Source organism: Tasmannia lanceolata, unplaced genomic scaffold (assembly GCF_043159265.1).
Source record: "Tasmannia lanceolata isolate RefF3 unplaced genomic scaffold, GAP_Taslan_0.1 ptg000025l, whole genome shotgun sequence".
NCBI classification, from domain to species: domain Eukaryota; kingdom Viridiplantae; phylum Streptophyta; class Magnoliopsida; order Canellales; family Winteraceae; genus Tasmannia; species Tasmannia lanceolata.
The window spans coordinates 10,504,719-10,525,205 of record NW_027518702.1 but is presented as its reverse complement, the minus strand read 5'-3'; the positions used below and the strand labels follow the sequence as shown (position 1 = coordinate 10,525,205).

The window sequence follows — 20,487 nt, the reverse complement described above, 5'->3', positions numbered from 1 at the left end:
CTTGTGGCTCGTAAGGCCCTGTTTTCTTTTTGGGTCTTGATTTTTTCGCCCGCCCTATGGGATTATGCGCCCCTCTGTTTGACGTCAAATCAACTTAAAAGTGGGGCGCATAATCCTTCATGGGGAAGTGATTTATATTCTCCCCTTATTTTATAGAGGACAGCCCCCTCTATTGTATTTATGACTCCTCTTTTATAGTAGATGGGGCTGTCCCAAGTAGGAAAAAAAGGCCGAGTATATCATTTCCCAAAACGAAAACATGCAGCGGTATTTTCAATTTAGTGCGTACTCTTGTGGCGAGAAGGCTTCGGAGCGTGGCATATGGCCGTGGGTCCGGATCAATGCTGATCCAACGATCAAGTTTTGGGTCCCACATGGGATAATATATCTGCAATCGAGACCGTTGATTTTGAAAAAGATTATGGGGGCAAGCTAACTTAAGCAGATGAGATTGCAAGCTTTTCTTGATGGATCAAGGGCTTAGGATCATCCTATTAAAGTGTTATCAATTTTGAACCAATTTTAGGGTTGCAACTTGGGTCGGGTTCAACCCGAAAAAAGTTGGATCGGGTCAGTTTGTGTTCAGGTTGGGTTTGAGTTCGGGTTGAGTTTTCCCAACCCAGTTTGAGTTCGGGTTGGGCTCATGTTGAGGGTTTGGCCAACCTCAGCCGAGTGAAACCCGACATTCTTTATCATTTTTTTTAAGCTTAAGAACTAGGGTTGGGTTGGGTTGAACTTGGTTCGGGTTGGGTCGGGTTGGAAAAAGGGTTACTCGGGTCTGGTCGGTTTGGGTTGAACTTCGTCGGGTTGGAAATCGGGTCGGGTTGGAATGGAAAAACGGTTCCTCGGGTCGGATTGGGTTGAACCTCGTCGGGTTGGAAATCGGGTCAGGTCAGGTTGGAAAAACGGGTTCCTCTAGTCAGTTCAAGTTGGGGGTTCAGGTTGAACTATAGGGTGAAAAGTCAGAGGTCTACTACTCATGGACGGTGAGAAGTCAGGGGGTGTCGTTGATGAATTTGAAAAGTCAGGGTTATCGTTGAAAATGTCAGAAATTTGAGGGGGTGTATCTGTATTTTTCCCTTAATAAAATCATCTGCCATTCAAAAAATAAAGTAATAAATTTAGAAATATTTTTCCTTCCAAAAGAATCATGCAATCCAACCAGGGCCATATGGCCATATGAGTGTGTTGACCAATGGTTATAATATTCCCTACTTCCGAATTGTGGAAGATAGAAAACGACCAAAGCATCCTCAATTAGCTCTTTTTGCTGTTGCTTATTCAATTATATGCAGAATTAAATGGTAAGAAGCTATAAATAACATTACAATGGTAGCAATTGGAGCAAAACTGAACCATTCTAACACTGTACAAATATCATTCAGTGAGCATTTCCAAATTAGGACAATCAGATTCCAGAACATGATGACCCAAGGATAATACAATGATGATAGGGAAGATACTAAAAATTCACATAGCATATGTACTTAAGCAACAGAAAGCAAAATTGCTTATTTTTACACTACAATCTCACGCATGCTATCTCCATACACCACAAGTCATTTGAGTTTCTTGGGGATTTCAACAGACTCTTACAGTTGATTTTCTAAATCCGCTAGTTACAAAATGTTGGTAATATTCATGGAGAACAAGTGAAAAACAGCATGCTTTCTGCCAGAAAGAATGTACATCACTTTCTTCAAAAGAGTACTTGACAAAATCCTCTTGCAATAGGGGCTGGTTCTTACCAAAGAGAGAATGTACATCACTTCTTCAAAAGGGTCCTTGACAAAATCCTCTTGCAATAAGGGGTGGTTCGTAGGACCGCTGCATGAGGTCGGGCGGCTTCAACCAATGAGGCGTGAATAGGACCCTGGTTTTAGATCAGAGTGAAAAAAGAGAGTGAGAATAGAAATGTTTTGTAAATCAAAACCCGAATATATCGTAGGTCACTGTTGCATCCGTACAGATACGCATGTCAGATTCGGCAAACCTCGAAAAGAAAGATTTATATGGATTCGTCAAAATATTTTAATCAGTTGTAAGTTACTGGAGGTTAAGTAGTATATATATATATATATATATATATATATATATATATATATATATATATATATATATATATATATAGAGGAAAGGGTTCCTGCACACGAGTGCAGAAACAGGGTGGGGGCCCACATTTTTTGGGGGTCCAAAGCAGTCACTTGGAAGGCCCTTCCATGGATAGGGTGTGGCCCGAAAATCAGCCCAATTGGATCTCTCCCCCCCCCCCCACCCCCACCACCTTTGATTGGAGTAGGACGATCCAATGGGACTGATTTTTGGCCCACACCCTATCCATGGAAGGGCCTTCCAAGTGAATGGTTTTGATCCCCACAAAAATGTGGCCCCCACCCTGTTTCTGCACTCGTGTGCAGGTAACTTACCTACACACATTTGCAGGAACCCTTCTCTATCTCTCTCTCTCTCTTATATATATATATATATATAAGAGAGAGAGAGAGAGAGAGAGAGAGAGAGAGAGAGAGAGAGAGAGAGAGAGAGAGAGAGAGAGAGAGAGAGAGAGAGAGAGAGAGAGAGAGAGAGAGTGGAACAGTTCCCGCTATGGGCCATTCCATAGTTTCCACTATGGGCTATTCCTGTATATTAATGATAAAACCCTACTTGACATAAAAAGACATAAATACCCCCCAACTACAATCTAATTTCCACACAAGAAATAGCCCTTATTTCCTACACAATCAATTCTTAGATTTTAATTTTTTTAACACAATAATATGGTCATAACAAGTAATATATTAAAATTTTAAATAGCTTAAAGCAAACCTAATGTTTTAGTTCTAGAAAACCTTACTCTTAGGATGGATACAACTCAAAACATGCAATAAATGTAAAGTTGTTGCAGTAGCATTCAGAAAAAACAGATAAAAGAGATTAAAAGTGTTGCAAAGAATCCTCAAATATTGGTATCTGACACGTGTCTGACATAGATACTCCGCCCATTCAGAAGAACCAGTGTAATATGGCTGCAAGTCAATGTGAACTAGAGATGATACCTTGGAAACTACCAGAGCAGATTGAATAACATAATTTGCAAACGGATGTTGCAGTAACTGCTCAAACTGAGAGGATGATAGCAATTCACGAATGATCCTCGAGCGGATTTCTTCTCCAAGCATTTTGAGACATTTTTCCACCACATTACTGCTGAATTTCTGCATCGAGAGGTGTACATAATTTCCTTCAAATTGAGAAAGTAAGGTTGCAGTTGCTGATGGGGTATTCAAGTCCAAGATATACTGCACGACATAGTTTCTGAAACACAACAGAAAAGCTTCATAAGCTTAAGGCTGCAAACAAACCAAACAGTGACCACCCAAAACTTTTTGGAAAAATGCCAATTAACTGTCAAATATAATTGTGAAATGAGAGAGAGAGAGAGAGAGAGAGAGAGAGAGAGAGAGAGAGAGAGAGAGAGGAGGAGGAGGAGGCATTAAACAAGTGCTTATATGAAACTATTTTTTAAAAATCCGAAAATCTAAGAAGGATTCAGGAAAAATGAGTAAATGGTGTGATAGTATCTCTGTCAAGATGGACATCAGCGTCAAAGAAGAGACTTCCTATGAGATCAACTAAAAAACACGATTGTTTGTTTTGTTGTTAATTGTACATATGATGTGCTTCCACGCATTGCAACCATGGAAAATATGTGAGACAATTTTTCTAAATTTTCTTTAGAATCACCAGCCCACTTCTTCCAAATGACTAACTAACTTATAAGAAATTATTATATTCTAAACAGAACCTTGGATGTGATAAACCAAGTACGCTGCGGTAACATTATATCAGCCCAAAATGGCACAGAAAATGAGGGCATAAATAAAACCACAGCACATTTCAATATTGGGGGAATAATGTGTGTGTAGGTGTGGGTGTGGGTGTGTGTGTGTGGGGAGCTTAACATTGACAATTCAAAAACCGTTGACATGAACCCTCCCGCTGAAAATGAAGACAGGATACAAATAGGACATTTATACCAAGTCAAAGCAGCCCAATGAAAGTATTAAAAATAGAAAATACTTCAGATATATACCTCACACGATATATACACGTACAATTAGTGAAATCACCAATAAAGATAGGATAGTACCAAGATTCAACATTTGATGGAATAGGAGCTGATGATCTCCATGCATTCAAATGAGATAACTCTCAGGGCCTTTGGAACCAAAGATACAAACAAAGGACAACGAGTATGCTCTTCGTAGATGTCTTGGCAAGATTGGGTTACACTTTTAGTGGAAAGAGAATTGTCTTACATCAGAAAATGGGCTTTCATGGATCCTTATGAGGCTTGAATATACGATTAATGATATCAGCAAAATTAGTAGAAGGATTAATATTTCTTTGAACACATTGAAGGTGTAAATACTGAATACCCCATCTGCATGTATTGGCAATCTCTGCCTCTGCCGTAATTTTCTATATTTTCTGTTTTCTTAATATATTTTTTCTTATTGTCACAAGAAAAGATGTCCAAGTTGGTGATAATCACAACAACATAGCCATCCTGACATCCTTTTTTGTCACATCCCGGCACAACCTCCAGCTCTCATAAAATGTGAACAACCATAATTTTTATCTCTAAGAAATTTGGTTCAATTTTTTTGGCAATAAGAAATTTGGTTCCCACTGAATCAGAAAGTATCTAGACTCGTACCAATTAACAGACACTTCTCAAATCGTATCATCCATTTTTGTAGGGTTTTTTTTTTGTTAGGTTAATCACTACAGAACAGAGGCAAACTATCCAAGCAGTAACAATAAAGTTTGGAACGCAAGCCTCAAACTTTGCTTGTCTTCTGTGAAACCATCTCACCTTTATGTCAATATCATCAATGTACTTCCAATCTGTTACTAATCAGGATATTTTCGAGTAAATTACAGATAGTGTGACCCACTCCGTTTAATTTGACAGGCATATCTTGTGAATTTCAGCCATTTTACCAGAATTCTACCAACATAACTAATTTCAGCCATTTCCTAGACACATTTTTTCACCTACTTAGCAACTGAAAATGGTCAAGTGAAGACTCGCACTTAAAGCTCGACTCAGAGTAAAAAAAAGAGAGATTAGCTCTGCGGACACTGTGACCGATCTAATACATGCCTTTACTCGAACGACCAAAAATGTTCAAGATACCACATTGGCAGAAAAAAATATCAGATAGCAAACTATAAGTCACAGCATGAGATATTCAAGGACTTAATCACAGCCCTGAAATAGCTTATGCAAGCATAGAATACTAATAATAAAAAAACCACAACGATTACCGAGGAAAGTGTATAGATACAAAACCTTGCTCAAAGAAAATGAAAGGTTAGATCTGCAGACAACTAGGGGAGATTGAATGCATACAATACTTAAAAGTTAAAACACACCAAAAATGTTCCAAGGTGCCATCATGGCAGCAAAGTGAGATGCAGATCATACATATTAAACACACCAAAAATGTTCCAAGTTACCACCATAGAAGCAAAATGAGATGCAGCTTTGTAATACCCGACCCCACTATGGGTTGGTAATGTAGATCAATTTAGTCGATCTTAGGCCATAGATTCCTTAATCGAAAGATCTGATCACATTGATCTCTTTGATTGAGGGTTAGTGAGATCGATGTGATCAGATCTTTCGATCAAGGAATCTATGGCCTAAGATCAACTAAATTGATTATTGATCTACATTAACGGGGTCACAGATCTTTCGATCAAGGAATCTATGGCCTAAGATCGACTAAATTGATCTACATTAATGGGGTGGGGTATTACAAGATTCCAAACTATTGGAATCACAGGCCTGCAATAACAGATTCAAGAATATAATACTAGTAATAAAGAATCATGAGGATCACTGCGGAAAGTGTAAATATACAAAACAAAAAGGCAGGTCAGGTCTTCCACAAGGCATACATTACAAAGAAGGTTCTACTACGATATTCTAATTAAAAATATGCCACAAGAGACTCAGATGACGGAAAAAGAGACACAATTATCTTAGACGGAATTAATTAAAAAAAGAAGCAAAGAATATTCTTTCTCCATTGCATACTAACAAAATGTAATGCAGCCAAACATAATAATAGGTATGATGCAAAATGGCGACAAACATAAATAGTGAATCTTGGCATTGATGAGCTAAAGATTACAGAGGCATACCCCATAAAGGGAAATGTTATCAGCACTACTGTATTTTGATGAGGGCACTCCTCACTTTATTAAAAGTACGGTATGGCCTGCTCCATAGGATGATCCAAACTGTCCATTAGATGGGCCACAACCTAAATAGGTTGTGCCCTAAAAATTATTTCCATAGGTTGATCCTAACCCTCCGATCTATAGAGGGTTAGGATCAACACTCTAACATTCAGATCGCAGGATTAGGATCAACCTATGGTAATGATTTTTGGGGCACAACCTATTTAGGCTGTGGCCCATCTAATGGACGGTTTGGATCATCCTATGGTGAGGGCCATACCTTACTTTTAATAAAGTGAGGAGTGCCCTCGTCAAAATACAGTAATTCTGATAACATTTCCCCCCCATAAAATGACATACTTAATCTTGAGTGAATGACTGTGGTACCAACAGAGACATAAATCTAGAAAGCATAAAAAAGATTAAGTCACCGCTACCTGAGGCGACACCGTGCACGTGGGTGTTAAGTATGACTCAAGGTCCCTTTATATGAAACAGTTGGGTGATACAAAGACTTGCAACCAGCGAGGAAATACAAGCATTATAAAATGTTGACATTGAAAGGAGAAATAACATGGGTCTGACTAATTTAAGTACAGCCTTGGACAAGTGATGCAGCTGAAATAAAGAAAAATCTTAGCAAAACAAGACAAAATATGAGAAGAATTGATTGGATCGAAACTTAGAACTCTCTGTTCAGTCAACAGAAAAAACATAAAAAAGTCCTTGAATGGAGAGGAACATGTAGTAACATGAATAGAAACCTCCTCTTTTTCAAGCATAAGAAATCATATATCCTATGGACAAAAGTCCTAATTACCAGCTCTTAAACTTTGGAGTAGTTTCACATCCCAATAAATTTTTTTGAAGAAGGTAACAGCCATAACAATTACAAAGCTACAACAATAGGAAGAGGTTTCCCTATATACAAAGTGTCCTCCCAACACCTGATTTAGCTGATTTATCTGCCAAATCATTGCAAATCCTAGGGATGTAATTGGAAGAGATATCTACTTCTACATCTTTTGAGGACTTTGTTCATAAACTTTTCCAATCTCAACAGACCAATGCTAATCCCTTTGCTCAAAGACCACTCAAACCCCTATAAAAAATTTGAAAGCCCAGGAGAAGAGCATGAATCTCACCCACATCCGCATCAGCATGGCCAATCTTGGGTAGATTGGCCATGCTGATGAAATGGTGCCAAATCTTTCCTAAAGACCCCACCAATGGCCCGGATTAGAAAGCCATTTTTTTAGTGGCAATTAGAATGCCCATATAAGTGTAGAAAACCGAGAGATCTTTAATCTCTCAAAATAGGATCAAACACGATGTACAATAAATGTCAAGAAGAGATGCAAGAACTACAATCACACAAAGGACACAAGATTTATATGATTCGGCAGTGTGCCTATGTCCACGGGAGAAGAGTTTCACCATTTTTGGTTTAGGGTTAAAAAAAACTCTCCTTTCCTTTCAACCAAGAAAACTCAAAGAAATCTCACAACCCTTAACCCAAATTTGTAGCTTATATATCAATGTCACTTTTTTTTTTGATCAGTTATATATCAATGTCACTATATAAAGAAATTTCCGAAATACCCTTTATCGCAAAAGCGAAAATTAAATTTTCCTTCCATGGCGTTGGCCCCTGTACCCAAAGCGAGCTGAACCCGTAGCTCAATCTTAGCTTCCCTACCAAAAGAAGAAATTCTTCGAACACCTCAAAAAATTTCTTCTTCAGGACTTACTTTTCATCGTTGTAATCATTGAAAATTTCATTTATGTCTTCCTCATCACACTATCATCGTCATAATCATAGTAATTAGCATTATATTTCAAAAAATATTCATTAAGTTTTTTTATATTTGGTTTGAAAATAGTCCCATGCACAATATGGCATTGGAAAACCATGATACCTCAATCAAGGATTTGAAAATTTCAAGCAAAAATAACAACTTCCAGTGGCTCTCCACATGGAGCTAAATCTGGAGGCCGGTTCTGTGATTTGTTTTGGCCTTTGACGATTGAATTTCTCCTAAAAACATGCATATTCCTCATTTGGCCGTCTATTAATCTTGGCATTTCTTGGAACCGTCCAACAATTTCACAAGAAAATTGAAGAAATTCTTCTCTAAGAATTCCAGAACCCTTCAACAGTCCTCGGCACTACTGCAGCCGTAAACATTGGGCGTACATCATCTTGCCCGAACTTTTTTCCTATACCATCCATAGAAACCGACGAAATCACAGATTTCCCAGCTTTGATATCAATTTGTTGCAGAAAATACTGATATTAAATAAAAATAGCCTCAGCGAAACAGGACAAGAAAATAAAAGAGTTGATTGGATCATGCTCTAGAACTGTTTGATAGTCATAAAAAATACAAAATAACCCCCCAATGAACAGTAACATGAATGGTCCCTCCTCTTTTCGAAGCATAAAATATTCCTAGAGAGACACTGAAAATAATAAAAAGCAAGGAATTTCATCTTTGATTGGAGGCTTGTAGGAAGTCACTACATTTGCATCAAGAAGCCACCACTTATATTTTACTGCAACGGGCATAAAGCTGCCCAATTTGGCTAACAAACAACCGAGCTTCTCTAAGTTGAATGCTCTCAGGAGTGAATGATTTCACTCATCCTATTGGTGCTTTATTTTGAAAGGCAGTGAAATATTATTAAGAGGTAAGAAGCTGGACGAGCCCCAATGACTGACGTGGTCAAGGTACAATGGAAGCTTACAAGTGGAAAACAGGAAACATCACTAAAAAGGAAGAGACCTATTGGTGCTTGTTGAATCCACCAAAAAAAAAAAAAAAAACTAAGTAGTCATAGAAAATGGCAAGATCAGATGCAAATGATGATAGCATGGCATAAGTATGTAGCACATAATTGCAAATGACAATAGCGATCAGCAACATAAACATTATAGCCTAGGTAATAACGAATAGTCTAACCTGTTATCGGGATTAATACTTTTAAGTCTAGGTGTGACATAATTTATGAGTGTAGACTCAGACACTTTCGCCTGCCTTTTGTGAACAACATGCCTTCAATAATCAAAAGTAAAAACTACTACTACCAAAAAGATCCTTCAAGACAATGTTAGTTTCAGAAATTTGCATGTTTCAGTTGACGACAATAAGATGCAATGACTTAGTGATTTCATCCAAATAATTACCCAAAAGCGTCTTGAGCAAGGAGAAGCCCATTGGAAGAAATTTCTGCAACCAACTTTTCTCGTTGTTTTCCTGTTGAATGAGCTATGCAGCGCTGCAGGACACAGCATCCATGTCGATGACATGCAATTTCAACACAATATTTTGCAGCGGCGTCAAAAATAAACTGCCAAAAAACCATATAAATGTGTTAATATTTGATTGAATGACGATAGACCAGGTTCAACAAGATAAGAAAATAAATACAAACACTTTTTTTTTAATAATAAAGAATATATTAATGAGAAGAAAAGAATAACAGGGGCCTGCGACCTAGATGGTCAGTATAATAGAGGTGGAAAATAAAAGGAAGAAGAGAATAAGAACAAAGAGAGCGCCCCAAAGGGGGGAAGAAAATCATAAATATGTAGTCCGCCCCTAGCGACTCCATCCCTGGCTAATCTATCAGCTTCACTATTTATTGATCTTCTTACATGACAATATGATATGGAGGATCCCTCCACTCGGTCATGATCTCGTCTATCCAATGCGCAAACCTCCAAGGGTGAGAAAGACATTCCTTTATCCATTTTATCACATTGAGCGAATCCCCTTCCACTATCACTTTGTAAATGAGTGTGGGGTCTATGATCCTAATGCCTTGGAGAAGCACTCTAATTTCTGCCTCATTGGAATGTGTAATCCCGATAGGGCCTGAGAATGCCCATCTCATTGCTCCACCTTCATCTCTTATGAGACCACCTACCCCTGATGCCCTTGGGTTACCTATGCTAGAGGCATCAAAGTTTAGCTTCAGATAACCTGGATTTGGAGGTATCCATTCTTAGGAGATTGAGACTCTCTCATTACCGCTGGTACACAGCTCTCTCCAACCGTGCCACAGGTCGTAGGCCGAAACGAATATGAAGCTAGGAAGAGCCCTCACCCAAGAGATTGTTAATGCAACAACCTTGGTGAAAATGTAATGAGGACTTTTCACTAAGCCCCTAAAAACCCAGGCATTCCCCTCCTTCCATAGACCCAGATAGTGGCTATCAATATGGCATTCCAGAAAACCTTTCCTTTATTTCTCCATAGAGCAAAGGCCCAACTATCTAGAAAGTCAATTATCGTGGATGGGGAAACCCATACTATGCCAAATCTCCTAAAGATTTTGCCCCACACAAACCTGGCCCTTTTGCAGTGAGGGAAGATGTGCTCCACCGACTCATGCTTCTATGCATAATGTGCAGTGATCCACTATTAGCATCTGGCGATTATGCAGGTGGTCTACTGTGAGGATATTGTCCAACAATGTCCATCCAAAGGCACACACCTTACGCGAAGCTGGAATGCTCCACACTTTGGCCACGAGCGCGGCTAAAGGGGTAGATGCAATATGATGATAGAATGATTTAACACTAAAGGCATCAGATCTAAACCCTTTTGTCCTCACCAGACTTCTTGATGTAGCAAGCTTCCAGCAATCGTAATAGCCTTGATAGTTGATCCAGGTCCCTATTAGAGAAGTTCCTTCTAAAGTTGATTTTCCAAAATATGTTATTCCCTTCCGCTCAAAGCAATCCTTAACAAATACTTCCTTATCCACCGCTACTGAAAATATAAAATGAAAGATTTCCTTCAAAGGGGCCACTCCACACAACTTACGGGACCAAAATTTTATACACTCTCCTGAATAAACTCTAACCTTTATCCCTTCGTTAAATTTGTAGCTTTGGGTTAGAATATCTCTCCAAACTATCGTGCTCCCATGTCTAAACCTGTCATCAGAGGTCCACCGCCCAGGAGTCGATCCATACTTTCCTTCTATGACCCTCACCAACAGCTGCTCGGTTTCCTCGTCGAATCTCCGGTGCCACTTTTTGAGAAGCGCTTTATTTACACTTTTCAGATTTCTGATACCTAGGTCTTCCTTGCACACATCCTTGGAACAAACTAAATTCATTTTCCGCATCTCATCTCCACCCCCATAGGAATCTTCTATAGATCTTCTCAATTCAATTTATCACACTCATGGGACAATTGAATACGAATAAATGGTATCTCGGGATGTTTGCTAGAACCGCCTTAATTAGCATGATTCTTCCCACCAATGAGGCCAGATTTTGCTTCCACGTATCCAATCTTTTATCCACCCTCTCAACTATTTTGTCTCACTGTCCCTTTCTAGGCCTCCCACCTCCCAATGGAAGACGAAGGTATGATGTGGGGAACTGGTCCACACTGCATCCCAAGATACTAGACAACTCTACTACCTCTTCATTTGATGCATTGACGCCGGGCATCCTTGATTTGTGAACATTCGACCACTGCCAGCTCATAACACCTCGAGACCACCTTAAGTTTCATCAGATTATCAAATGTCAGTCGGCTAAAGATAAATGGGTCATCACCAAATTGAAAATGTGAGAACTCCACTACGCTGATTCTAAACCCTTCAATCAGCCCAAAAGATCTATTTTTTGGTTCAATCATTCTATGATAAGTCTCCACTACAATGACAAATAAGAACACGGAAAGAGGACTGCCTTGCTTGAGGCCTCTGGAGGATTTAAAAAAGCCTTTGGGACAGCCATTTACTAGAATAAAAAACCATGCCGATGATACAACCTCTAAATTCGGCCACACCATCTCTGCCCAAATCCCATTTTCATTGGAGGAAGTCTAAACTCTAAACAATCCCAATCTACTCGATCACAAGCTTTCTCCATATCCAACTTGCAAACAATTCATTTCTCCCTTTTTTTTAGATAAAGGTCCACTACCTCATTGGTAATCAGTGCGCAATCAAGGATCTGTCTCCAGCCTACAAAGGCTGACTGAATATTGGATATAATGTTCGTAGTACCTTCTTTAATCGCTCCGCTAGCACCTTTGTCGGACCTTATATAAGCAACCCATTAAGCTTATAGGGTGAAATTCCGAAATATTAACCGCTCCCTTGATCTTTGGGATCAGAGAAATAAATGTAGCTCTAGTTCCTTTGTAGTTCCTTTGTCCAACTACAGACTTTCAAAAAACCCTTTGAGGAATTTTAGTATATCCGATTGGACAAAGTCCCAATAGTTCTAAAAGAAGGCTAGGCAGTAACCGTAAGGGCTAGGGGCACAATCTCTCCCAAAGCAAAAACTTCCAACCTTATTTACTCCTCTTCAAAGGGTTTCTTTAACATTTCCTGCTCCCTTTCCCCATCATTGAAAAGTCACACCATCTGGTTTAGGGTGCATCAGCCCTTCCAAAGAGTACAAGTCCGTATAGAAATTCATTATCTCCTTAACTATTGCATCTTTATCCTCCACTAGCTCCTCATTTACCTACAAAATGCCAATTTGGTTTCCCCTCCTCGAACTAGCTACCCATTGAAGTGTGCCGTGTTCTTGTTCCCTTAAGCCATCTGGCTCTAGACCTCTGCCTCCATATAATTTCTTCTCATAGTACAAATCTGTTATGATCTTCCTTTAGGGCATCCATTTCCTCCACTTCCTTGCTAGCGGCTATGCCCGTCTCATCTTTCCAAGAAATTTCATTTATTCTTTCCAGTGGACACATTTTTCTTGCTGTTCACGATCTCCATCTTTCTTGATTCCACTCTAGCTTCCTCTTTTTGTGCCAAAGTTTCCTCCCTATCACCACATCTGCAGGGCCGGAGAATTCCACATCGTTCCACCATCCTACCAATTTATCCTCCATTTTATGCTTCTCCAATCAGTCCAATTCAAAGCGGAAGGGGGCATGCCCCCAAAAATCCAATCCATGGATTAGAAGAATCGGGCAATGGCCCGAGGTGCTATGAGGAAGAGCTAACAGTCTCACTTCCGGAAGGAGATCTAACCATCTCTAGCGAATCAAAAACCGGTCTATTCCACTTCTGCTCTCATTTCTGGCCCAGGTGAATATTGCCCCACTTAACTGTAGATCCATGAGTTCATTTCTACAAATAAAGTCTGAGAAGGCTTGCATACTCTAAGATGATCGTTTACATTCCACTCTTCTCAATCATTCTGATTTCGTTAAAGTCCCCTTCGACGAACCACGGGTGGGCCCATCTAGCTCTGAATTGAGCAAGCTCTAATCATTCAAAAAAACAAAAAAAACTTCATCAAACTCTATCCACAAGATCCTTCTATCAGCTCTTTGAACTGGGTCATGAACCCCTGTGAATGTCTTTTTAGTCACCAGTTGCTTCACCCGAGCCTTTTTATGACGGAAGCCCAGCTCTCTGACATTCCATGACAAGATCTTCATTATCGCCAACCATGTCAGCTACTCCCCCTTCAAGGCGTGGATCTCCCCCTCCTACCTCCACCCCTGCCTCTTAACTTTAGCAGATCCCTCTTCATAGTTCACTGTCAATTTTTGATGAACCATTTCTATGATTGTTTTCCTTGAGGCTGCCAATCCTGGATCATCTAATGGATCACGCGTTTGAATTTCCCTTTCCTCCACCCAAAATAAATACAAGCACTTCAAATGAAAAATAATAGAAAACAAGTGAATAAGTCAGCTTTTCTTTTCTTTTCTTTCTGCCTCTTTTTTTTTTTTGAATGAAATAAATCAGGTTTACTGTCCAAGATCAATTTAGAAGGTTGGCTAACTCGAAATTTCAGCATTATTTCAGAAGCCTTAGAAATCAACTGTGGTTTCTTTGGACCTTCCATGGATCACAAATAGTAGCTCGAGATGAACTTAACTTCCAAAGTCTTTTTTTCCATCAATAGTGTTTGGTGTTGTACCCTATGTAGACTGACTATCTTTTTCTCCTATCAGTAAACTGAAATTGTATTGATAGAGAAGATTAAAAGGGAAGGTTTGCTTGGGATATCATCTAGTAATTGTCTTTAGTAGACTAAAGAAATGACATCCAAAAAAAATTGAATTTCGGAGATATTCATGCTGGGTGTCACTTAGCACAGTTATAAGATTGTCTCATATACGAACGCTCCCACAGTCCCTCACATGGATTCCATAAAGAGGAGACTGAGGTACGTATTTATTCTCCTAGTAAAGGAATTATAGTATCACAAATTGAAAAGCTAACATTTCAATTTATTCTTATAGAGATAGTGTTGGATCACCCACTGATAAAATATCCACTATAGGTCACTCAACTTTACTTAGGGATGATCTTTCCATGTGGAAGATTACGAAACAATCTACTATAATGAATCAAATGCTGAAGTGGACTAGGAATACAAACCAATGGCATTGCTTTTGTGGAGTTGGTGTGAATGAAAATTGTTATTAAAAGGCATCTTTTGTGAATTGTGATAACTAAGAAGCTAAGAGGATGTATATTGAAAAGTGTATCAAGCATATAGCAGTGGACTGCCATCTTGTAAGAAAGGTGGTGATAGAAAAATCAACATTACAGACCTATAAAAATATGGGTTGGTAGATAGCATTGTGAAGGATAATGGGAAAGGAAAGCTAGCCTCTCTTTCTTTCTTTTGTTGTTGTTGTTGTTGTTGTTAGGGTGAGGTTAGAAAACCCATGTCCTAAATGCTGCAACATTTGGGTCATAGTCGCCACGGAAACAGAAACGGTTTGGTTTTGGTTGGAAACTTTGGTGGAAATCCTATGAAATCACAGAAACATATACAAATGATAGAATTTAAAGATGAAATTTCAGGAAATGCTAGAATAAGCATATATACGCGCGTAGAAACTATCATATAGGCATGACAACCCTCTGTAATAGTTTAAAAACATCAAGCACCTAGCGACATGCGCTGTCGAGCATGTGTGATAATATAGTACATACCATATTTCACATGTAATTCATATAAATATTTATACATAATACACGTACCACATTTCGCATAGAACTCATAAATATATAATTGTGCATATATAAATATTTATACATAATAGACATGGGAAAGGCTGCAAAGCAGGGGTAAGGCTGCGTACATCTAGCCCTCCCCAGACCCTGCAATGGCGGGAGCCTCGTGCACTGGGCCGCCCTTTTTTTAGACATGTATGTAGGTACATAAGAAACGTTCTTCAGTCTCTTTAATAGAGTTTATTATCGTAGTCACAACAGCCATGGACTCTAGCGTGGCTGTGACAACGGCACCAATGGTTGATGAAGATAGGGTAGCAGGACCAGAGTCCCCCCCCCCCCCCCCCCCGTAGCAGTGGCAATAGGAGGTTGCCGGGTTTTTTCATTGTAAGACAAACAGGCATAAAACCTGGTGCACCAGAAACATAGGTAGAGTAAGGACCTGGAGTTGAAAAACATGGCTAGGGGTAAGCCGGGGCGTAGGGTATGGACACACCTATTTGATAATTAATACACTCTGGCAATATTAATTATTAGAGCCCCGACTGTATTTGAAAAACAATTTGTATAAAGATACATTGTACAATAAAAGAAGATCACAAGGATTAGCTGGTATCATCTCAGCCCTTCCAAAAAACACCACACAACCTTACACAGAGAAGAATGTATACCTTATTATCTTCAATACTAAGACATTGCAGGCAGCGTTGGACAACATGATTGCCATTAAGGTCCTTAATAAGATCAAGAAACCCCGGTTCAAGCGCCAAAATAACCAGTAAAATTTGCTGTTGGGTTTTGACAGTTTCTATCAACTTCTGTACTGCACGAGTGCTGAAAAAAAAACAATGATAATAATTCAGCATTGTAGAAGCAATGGAAACATAATAATAATCAAATAAGGTGCCACATGTTTTAAACAGAAAGAATATATGAAAGAAAATCAAGCTTAAATAACATAAACAAAATACCCGTGTGTATTTAAAGAGATTTTGACTAGCTCGCCGGGTTCTCTTGTTACCACAAGCAGAATAAGCATTCTCTGTTCTTCATTGCACACGTCCAATAACTTTTGTATGAGATAATTCCCAAATGGGTTTATCATAAGTTCAATTACATGATCAATTATCTCGTTAAATATAAACTGCACGTCATTGGGAGTTCCCTCGTCGAATTTCCGTTGCAAAAACCGGCAACCATGCTGATCTTTAGCGATAAAGTAAATGTACCCTTTGATATCTGACAATGAATTATACTTTGCTGGCATAAGTGAAGGGAAATACATAGAATTTTCAGCAGGAACTCCTATAGAATGTGATTGACTATCCAACTGGGAATCTTTTACATATGAGTGCTCCCTACCAATATCATTGTAAGAACCCCTCTTACAATCCTTTGAAAGGTTACATCCATTGTTTATCACATATTTCAAACTTTTCCCTTGTATGATGAAACTATCCTCGCAACGTGAAACATCAAAATTTTGGGCAGTTCTCAATGAAGAAGGGGACTGAGGAGCCCAACTCTGTGGTGGTGACACTCTCATCCCATCGTTAAACACCGGCAACCTATAATTGACTAGATTTCCCACACCCAAAGATGGATTTGGGCGCATCATATGAGGTGAACTCAATGAAATGACCCCACCAAAGTCTCCACTAGAATCACTAATAGAAGGCTTGTTTACAGAACGGACCATGTTTGGTACCTGAATTCCCCTGTGATAACAGTGTCCACCAAAAGAGGCCTCAGCAAAGTGCTGTAAACTATTTAATGACTCAACACTTGGATGCTCTTTGGCTTGTTTCCATGGAAAATTCATCGAGTCTATATACCGACCCGGATAAGAAAAACGCTCATTCGATTGATAAGAAGAGTTATATAAGCCTGATAAATTACCCATATGACTTTGATTATGCAATCCCAACATCAACAATCTCCTCTCCTCATCAAGCATTGCCGAATTTGGAACAACAGAGGATTGTAACCCTATACAATCATTAGACAACCCATTCCTAAAATCCTCATATGGACTAGTTCTTACAACACTGCCACGATTAGCCCCAACTGAATATCGATCATCGAACTGAGACCCAAACAATGCCGACCGCTCGAACCTTTCTTCTTCGTGTCTAATATGCATTTTATGGAGCTTTTCTGACAGACCCAGTTCATCCATTATCCTATGGTCGATGTTCTTCTCTATTGGAGGATTGGGCAATTCTGATTCTTGGGAAAACAAGTACCCATTTGGGTAATGGGTTTTTTTGGGAGGAATTTGGAATTTAATATCCTCAGATTGCGAGCCCTCATCGTCTATAGAAAGGCCAGCAGAGAGCCAACTTGAAGAGGAACCTTCAGACCGCAGAGAGACTCCACTAACAGGGGATACACATACATACCCATGAGACAATGGGTCATCATCATACATGGCACGAATTGTCTGTGTATGACTGCCACTCTGAGCATGACCATGATGATGTTGTTGTTCATGATGATGATGATGAGGGTTATCATCATACATGCCATGAATTGTCTGTGTATGAATGCCATTTTGAGCACGAACAAGATGAGCATGACTATTCTGATGATGTTGTGGTTGATGATGAATAGGAGGGAGAGATATTGGATGAGAGTCATCATCATACATGCCATGAATTGTATGTGTATGAATGCCACTTTGAGCATGAACAAGATGAGCATGACTATTCTGATGATGTTGTGGTTGATGATGAAAAGGAGGGAGAGATATTGGATGAGAGTCATCATCATACATGCCATGAATTGTATGTGTATGAATGCCACTTTGAGCATGACCATGAACATGACTGTTCTGATGATGTTGATGAAAAAGAGGGACATATATCGCATGAGGAATCTCATCCAAGAGCATCCCAAACTCATCATCCATGGTTCTTATATAGGAAGAACACAAATAAAAACAAAAAACAAAAACTAATCTAAAAATCCCAAGACCCAAATCAGATTTCTAACCCAATAGACTAAAAACCATACAAATTTAAGAGATTACCAGTTTTTTTTTTGTGGGTATGAAGATCTTTGGAAGGACTGAAATGGGGTGGAAGGATTGAAATAGGGGGTGTAAAAATTCAATTGCATTTCATTTGGGCATTGAGTCTAAGAGTTGGTGAAGCATGCAAAGATGAAGTGAAAAGGAATAAGAAAGAGGGTGAAATGGGTTTCTATTTATACGGTTTTTAGCGTATAAATAAAGATACTTTCGTCTACTGTACAAACACACCATTAAAACAAAGAAGAAGGATATACAGAGAGAGAGAGAGAAAGAGAGACTGCCAAGTGTATAATTGGGGATATATATGGAAACAAATTGTTCTTCTAATAGTAAATTAAGCTAATTAATTAGGGTTTATTTTTTATTAATTACAGGATTTTGATATTTTTCCTATTCAAAGAGTTGATTTTTTCCTGATCCAACGGGGGAGAATCGTCCACGTACATAAAACTGATTTGGAGAATATATGAAAGATAGACCAAAATAACCCTCCCAATGAACGGATGACTGTTAGTCTTCTTTTTCTTTATTGATAAAGAAAGACCAATGATATTGACACTACAATGTTTTAGTAATTGCACTACAATAGTGTTAAGAGTGTGAGATATCTCAACCCTTGGATCATCAAGGATTAGATTAGAGGTAGTTTGATTGGAATAGACTAGATTTAGATTATCCTTTCTCAGGTTTACCTTATCTTCTCATTCTTATCCCTATAGTACAGTTTATGGTTTGTTATAAACTTATAATTATCCAATATAAATGAAGTCTATGGGATTTCTCAAACAGTAAAAGACAAGCTGATTTAGTGCAATTATAAAAAATGGTAATGTAGATTATTTGATGAAGGCACTCTTTTTTATACCTTTTATTTTTTAATTTACCTAAAAAGTAAAAACTAATAATTAGAAATCTAAAAAATAATAATTAAAAAAATATAAAATGAAAAGAAGAATGCCATTATTAAAACGAGGGAAAGACAATTTCCTTGTTAAAAGAAATTTTTTATTTATGAGATGGGTCCCTCTTTTGATAAAGGCACTGTTCCTTTTTATAACTTTGTATTACTCTACGGCCACACCCCCATACAAATTCTTCTTATTCGTATATTCGAGAATGATATTTCCACCCCTTTCTCACTATTTTACCTCTTATGATTTTCTTCTCTTGCATTTATGGAGCTGTTTAGATGTAGGGAAAATTTCTTCATGGAAATTAAATTTTTCAGCATTTGTTTAACTTATTTTTCATGGATTTCTGTTTCAAAATAATTTCTTTTTCTTTTTTCATATAAAATTGCAAACCCAGTAGACCCTGGAATTTTATTTTTCTATGGAATATTTTTTCCATGGTTTTCCTTTTCCTAGATCAAAATGTCAGAAAAGACAAACAAAAGGAGGTGGAAATGCAATCATTTTTTTAGAAAAAGACAAACAAGAGGGGTTGGAATGTGAAAATGCAGTCATTTGTTGGGTCATAATGTAAATAGGCAATGCCCAATAGATCACCTCCATAGGATGATCCTAACCCTCCGATCAATAGAGGTGTCTATAATGTGAAGTCAAATTACAGATGGAGGGTTTTGATCATCCTATGTAAATGATCTTATTTATGCAGTAGCCTAACTAATGAACGGTTTAGATCATCCTATGAAGTGGGCCTTAGTGTACTTTTTGAAAAACACTAGACTTTTCCACACGATGGGAAATGATATCACCACAAACTTGTTTCAATAGTTGCACAAATGCAGCTTGTCTTTTCCTTTGCGATAGAGTTGATAGACAAGATACCCCAGTGCAATTATAAAAACATGGCTGAGCTGATAACATTTTCCAACATAAAATCTCAAAATTCACTAATTTAGTATATAAGTTGAGGGCATTCTAGTCTTTTCCCACGGTGCGTAAGTTAGGATATCGTTCGCACAAATGCAGCTTGTCTTTTTTTAGTTTTCTTCGGAGAAAAGCAACAACTTTATGACCCCACCATTTGATTCGCCTCAATAGAAGTTAACCAATGTTACGACGCCACGTGGCAAGGAAGTTTCCGTACGTTCCGGATTCCATTTCGAATATCTTTATTTATGAGAGATTATTTAAGGAATATAATAAATTCGCACGTGCTGTAGGATAATTCACACCCCTGATAAAGTGAATTATCACAGACTTTAACGCGTTTTGACGTCAAAAGACGTTATCAGGGGAGCGAATTATCTTAAAAGGAGCGCGAAT

The 20,487-nt window shown here is 38.5% G+C and overlaps 1 protein-coding gene across 1 annotated transcript; it reads right to left on the bottom strand.

The window, feature by feature from the left end:
- Nucleotides 1–1,330: 1,330 nt before the first annotated feature.
- On the bottom strand, nucleotides 1,331–18,502 carry LOC143858089 (uncharacterized). Its single transcript, XM_077368691.1, has 5 exons — nucleotides 16,194–18,502; nucleotides 15,894–16,056; nucleotides 9,443–9,606; nucleotides 3,057–3,315; nucleotides 1,331–1,873 (listed from the first exon to the last, which is right to left on the bottom strand). Exons 1-5 carry the CDS (start codon nucleotides 18,131–18,133, stop codon nucleotides 1,766–1,768), a joined length of 2,634 nt encoding a protein of 877 aa, XP_077224806.1. The 5' UTR covers nucleotides 18,134–18,502; the 3' UTR covers nucleotides 1,331–1,765.
- Nucleotides 18,503–20,487: the final 1,985 nt, after the last annotated feature.

Bases quoted from the DNA above. Each gene is read 5' to 3' on its own strand.
- LOC143858089 (XM_077368691.1), bottom strand. From the start codon at position 18,133: ATGGATGATGAGTTTGGGATGCTCTTGGATGAGATTCCTCATGCGATA. The intron at 16,057-16,193 runs GTATTTTGTTTA...TTTTTTTTTCAG, and splicing joins ATCTCTTTAAATACACACGG to CACTCGTGCAGTACAGAAGT. The intron at 3,316-9,442 runs GTAATTATTTGG...GTTGTGTTTCAG, and splicing joins CTTGCTCAAGACGCTTTTGG to AAACTATGTCGTGCAGTATA.